The 6000-nt window shown below is 41.5% G+C and overlaps 1 protein-coding gene across 1 annotated transcript in view; it reads left to right on the top strand.

Moving 5' to 3' along the window:
• SNTB1 (syntrophin beta 1) overlaps positions 1-3921 on the top strand; it is a 68558-nt gene extending 64637 nt beyond the window's left edge. Inside the window, exon 2 of the mRNA XM_075827969.1 lies at positions 3701-3921. Coding sequence (XP_075684084.1) covers positions 3701-3921 — 221 coding nt within the window. The remainder of the gene's footprint in view (positions 1-3700) is intronic.
• The last annotated feature ends 2079 nt before the right edge of the window (positions 3922-6000 follow it).

The following is a 6000-nucleotide window of genomic DNA, read 5'->3' on the forward strand; positions in this document are numbered from 1 at the left end:
CCCCCACCAATCATTGTCGTAACGCTAGCCCTGACCAAATTACCCTAAAGTAGACATATAATATATCCAAAATTACGGTAGACAATGATAAATAGCTTAAATGTAAAAAAGCATATTTATTTATTTCTTTTACAAATTTTTTCAAACTATAAGACTAAAGATCACGACACTACCAAACAAATAAGAAAGTTATAGCCGTTAAAATAATGCGTGCTGGCTAAACGGTGGTCCTGAACCGGTTAAAGTGTTGTCCCAACTGGACAGCTTCTTTTTTAAATGAAGACCCGCTGACGATCAGCTGAACTCTGACCAGCAGGGAAGCTGCGTCCAGCCGTACCTTTAAATAAATGGGTTCTCTAGAGCAGGAGCCGCTCTTTGCAGCAGCAATCCACTCCGACTAATAGAGGGACCTCCTGAGCAGGGGACCCCCATGTGCTCTTATAGGACATATTTACTAGGGTGGTCCTAATAGGACAGCCATGTAAAAAAAATGATGTATTTGTAAAATGATCACGCAGATTCTCCTGGCTGGATTTCTGGCTGAGGATACGTTGCAGTCACAGGCCGATCAGTCAATAACTGATGTAACGAGTCGTCTCTCACTAGTGTTTTCTGGTCTTGTAAATGTCACCCAGACATCGGACAATGGACGCTTTGTTGAACATGAGATAGTTCTGCACTCAGCTATTTTGGCAAGTTTCTCTTCTACAGTAAAGAAAAAAATAGAATCTTTTGTTTTAGTTCCGTGATGTCAGCGGCAAATGAGGATTTAAAATGATTAGAGATGAATCTTGTGCAAAGAACAAAGATCATTGCCGCATCCTGCGTAAAGTACACGGCTGGCTACATCTTCAGACTAACACGCCATGACAGCACAACAAGGCGAGATATAGCACTGTCCTAATGGATGTTATATACAGGGGTAGTAGAGCTCAGTCTGTCACGTTGGACATAGGACTGCAGTTTACACAGGACTGCATTTTAGATATTAAGTTATCACAGTGTAGAAATGTTGCAACCATAAATAACAAATTCATCTCTACATGTGTGGTTAAAATATCTATCTATCTATCTATCTATCTCATATCTATCTAATCTATCTGTCTCATATCTATCTAATCTATCTATCTATCTATCTCTCTCATATCTATCTAATACACAAGAAAGTTTGATCAGCACATTCCAGCAAAATGAAAAGAATGTGTATACAGGTGCAAGTACGCTTGTGACTGCAAAACAATACACAAGAAAATGGCGACAGTACACTGCAAACACCAATACCACCTAAAAAACTATAAATAAATATGCATTACGGCTGAATCTACTTATAATAGTGAGGTTCTTAGCGCACATTTTGAACAAATTGTATGAGCCCATCTGCCACGACAAGACGACCTCACTTATTAACAAAATACAAAGGGAAAGAACAGTAGAGAAATCTAAAACAAATCAATATTTGGTGTGACCATCCTTTGCCTTCAAAACAGCATCAATTCTTCTAGGTACTTGCACACAGGTTTTGAAGGAACTCGGCAGGTAGGTTGTTCCAATCATCTTGGAGAACGGACCACAGATCTTTCTGTGGCTGTCGCTTCCCCAAATCCTTCTCTTCATGTAATCCCAGACAAACTCGATGATGTTGAGATCAGGGCTCTGTAGGGGCCATATCATCACTTCCAGGGCTCCTTCTTCTTCTTTATGCTGAAGATAGTTCTTAATGACATCGGCTGTGTGTTTGGGGTCGTTGTTCTGCTGCAGAATAAATTTGGAGCCAATCAGATCCTTCCCTGATGGTATTGCATGATGGATAAATAGCTGCCGGTATTTCTCAGCATTGAGGACACCATTAATTCTGACAATCTCCATTTGCTGTAATGCAGCCCCAAACTTGCAAGGAACCTCCACCATGCTTCACTGGTGCCTGCAGACACTTATTATTGTACCGCTCGCCAGTCCTTCGGCGTACAAACTGCCTTCTGTTACTGCCAAATATTTCACATTTTGACTCATCAGTCCAGAGCACCTACTGCCATTTTTCTGCACCCCAGTTCCTATGTTTGAGCATAGTTGAGTCAATTGGCCTAGTCTCCACATTGAAGGTGTGACTTTTTTTTGGCCGCAATTATTCCATGAACACCACTTCTGGCCAGACTTCTCCGAACTGGTTTCTGCCAGTTCTGAGCTGGTGGCACTGCTGGACATCTTCCGAATTCAAAGGGAAGTAAGCATGATATATCTTTCACCGACCACTACGTCTACGGTCCTCAACGTTGCCCATTTCTTTGTACTTCTGCAAATGAGCCTAAACAGCACATCTTGAAACCCCAGTCTGCTTTGAAACCTTTGTCTGGGACAGACCTTGCTGACTAAATATAACTACCCTGTGTCTTGTTGGCTTGCTCAGTCTTGCCATGATGGAAATGTGACATGAAACTCTTCCACAACCTCACCTTTGTAGCAAAATTTGGCTGTTCCTAACCCATTTTTAAGCCTCCTACATAGCTGCTTCTCTTACAGTTAATGGCTGTGTTTCAACCTACATATGAAAACGATAATCATTATTACCTGTTTGGTATAATTGGTTAATCATACACCTGACTATACTCCTACAAAACCCATAACTTTGTGCAGGTGTACCTAGAAGAATTGATGTTTCAAAGGCAAAGGGTGGTCACACTACATATTGATTTGATTTAGATTTCTCTTCAGGCGTAAACCTTTTACATATTCTCCCCACTATGGGTATAAAAAAAGGAGTTTTACCTTTGAATAATAAATACATATAAGAATGAAAGGATCCAGAATGAATTGATGTAGGAAATGCAAAATATATGAGAAGGGAAATCCAAAGGGGCAATCATGCCGGCTCAGACAAGGATATGGTAGATAAATATGACATAGAATTAACTGAAGATAGAAAGATAATGAGATGCGTAGATAAATATAAAGATAAACTGCTACCTAAAAATTGATAGATGACAGAGAGAGAAAGAGAAATAGATAGAGAGGTTAGAGATAGAGAGAGAAAGATATGAGTAAGAGATAGATTAGAAATCGAGAGAGAGAAAGATTAGGAATAGAGAGAGAAAGATAAGAGTAAGAGATAGATAGATAGATAGATAGATAGATAGATAGATAGATAGATAGATAGATAGATAGATAGATAGATAGATAGATAGATAGATAGATAGATTAGAAATCGAGGGATAACTAGAAAGAGGGAGAGAGAGAAAGATAAGATAAGAGTAAGAAATATGTAGATAGATTAGATATAGAGAGAGAGAGATAGAATAGATAGATAGATAGATAGATAGATAGATAGATAGATAGATAGATAGATAGATAGATAGATAGATAGATATCCATTAATATTGTGGCTCACAATGACTTGACATTACAAACCACTCTCAGAATAGCATTCCCTGATTCATTTTTGTCTCACCGTTCCACGTTCCTTTTGATCATATTACAAGACCTCTTACTTATTAAATGAGGAATACATAATATATAGAAGATGAAGAGTTCTTTGAAGTTGGCCACCGCAGGAAAAAAGGAAAAAGTTTTATGTATTGCACTGCCTCCTTCCCAGACCAAGCCAGATGCAGCTTGTAAAAGCAGATATTAGTTTGTTGAGTGATGTGTCTATACACTGTACTTGTTGGGGATGTAGAGTAACTCTGCTCTTTTATGTCTTTGATAGTGAAGTACATGCGAGAGGCCACCCCCTACGTCAAGAAGGGATCTCCGGTATCAGAAATCGGTTGGGAGACTCCCCCTCCTGAATCTCCGCGGCTGGGTAATTCTTCCACGTGTCCGCCATCACCTATTTCTTTGCCCAGTTATGGAGACAAGAAAACCATTCCACTCAAGATGTGCTTTGTGACTAGGAACCTGACCATTCCTGATCCAGAGAACAGGTAAATCCACGGCAAAGAGCAAATCACTCCCATCATGCATCAGGAAGGAGCATAGGTTTCCTATTCTCTTTATGCTGGAAGGAGCTTTCTTCTCTGCTCGTTGTCAACCCCTGCTGAGTAATTATTTGTATTACAACTGCACTAGTTTTTTTCTGGTTTACAAAATGGGTTATCACATCTTCTACCATAGATATTTCCTGCGGATATGTCATAAATGAGATTGAATGTAGAGGTGGCCGCGCATGTGCAACTTTCTCTGGAGTAATCTCCGCCTTGATACTGTGGCCATCGGCCCCCAATCTCGAGATAGGTGGAGGTCCCAGAGATGTGGCGCCACCTATCAGACATCTGTCGTTTACTTAGGACTAGAAAACATGACATGAAATAATAGGAGAAAGAAGTTACGTCATAAGACGTAACACTGCCACAACTTAAAGTGGATCTGTCATGGGAATACTGTATGCTGCCCTATTTAATTATTAAAGTTTGCATAATAACTGCTTAGAACGAATACAGCGTCTGTCAAACACTGGTCAGGGGGCAGGAAGCGGCAGGGAGCGGCAGACTCATGAATACAGTGGCTGTCAATCAGGATCAAGTGAAGATTATATCCCCCTAGGACTTTAACAACATTTTTGTCAAGTGAACTAAACCTTTAACTAACTTCTGACATGTCATAGTGACATGTCAGAAGTTTTGATTGGTGGGGGTCCGAGCACTGAGAACCCCACCGATCGCTTGAACGAAGCGACAGAAGCGCTCGGGTGAGCGCTCAGCCGCTTGGTTTCTGATCGGCTTTTCTCTGAAAGTCGATGTAACAGTGTACGGACTCAATAGAAAGTCTATGAGCCCGTACACCGCTGCATCGGCTTTCCGAAAAAAAGCAGATCGGAAACAGCGGCTCAGCGCTCACCCGAACACTTCTGCCGTTTCGTTCTAGTGATCGGTGGGGGTCTCAGTGCTCGGACCCCCACCGATCAAAACGTCTGACATGTCACTATGATATGTCAGAAGTTAGTTAAAGATTTAGTTACACTTTAACAAAAATAAATTATATGTCCCCTGTCAATATTTCTAGGGATAACAATTTATTTATTTATAACCATAATCATACTGCATAATCCTAAACAGGAAACTGCTCTGCAATATGTAGAAACAAAGTGTTAAATGCGTATTTTGTCAAACCGATCTCTCCACATGAATTCTGCAAGATATATAGAAAGCAATTCACCAAGAACACCCCTTTTCGCCTTGTTACGAGCCTTACATTTATCCCAGTAAGACTCTATATGTTGCGTGTGAGCACCAGTTGGAGAAACAAAAGGAAACTTGGGATCACTGTGATTGACACGTTCAGGACTCAAATTCAGTGCCGGTTGAATATTGTTGTAGGCAGTCCAGGAATCACTGTGCACCATCGAACCTGGGCGTCCCACGAATAATAGGAAGGAGGGTTTCAGTACTTCTATCAGGAACAACTTCCATATACCGAATAGCTGGCGTTGTTGCCGTGTCCACAATCCCAAAGACTCATATTTATAACGGGGGAGATTTATCAAGCTGTAAGAATGTCCTTTGTTGCCCATAGCAACCAATCAGAGCTCAGCTTTCATTTTACCTGAGCTCATTAATATATGAAAGCTGGGGGGTTGCTAAAGGCAACAAAGGACATTCTTACTATAAAACACCCTGATAAATCTTCCCCAATGTCACTCAGGAAGCAGGGGGGCATCAATTTCACTTGATCCGCCAATCATTGGTGAGGGGGCAGGAAGAGGCAGGAGCACCAAACTCATGAATACAGTGGCTGTTAATCATTGGTGAGGGGGCAGGAAGAGGCGTGGAGCGTCTGACTCATGAATACAGTGGCTGTCAATCATTGGTGAGGGGGCAGGAAGAGGCGGGGAGCCAAACTCATGAATACAGTGGCTGTCAATCATTGGTGAGGAGGCAGGAAGAGGCGGGGAGCCAAACTCATGAATACAGTGGCTGTCAATCATTGGTGAGGAGGCAGGAAGAGGGAGGGAGCGTCAGACATGAATACAGAGGCTGTCAATCATTGGTGAGGGGGCAGGAAGAGGCG

The sequence above is a fragment of the Rhinoderma darwinii genome, chromosome 5, assembly GCF_050947455.1.
Source record: "Rhinoderma darwinii isolate aRhiDar2 chromosome 5, aRhiDar2.hap1, whole genome shotgun sequence".
Lineage (NCBI taxonomy): Eukaryota > Metazoa > Chordata > Amphibia > Anura > Rhinodermatidae > Rhinoderma > Rhinoderma darwinii.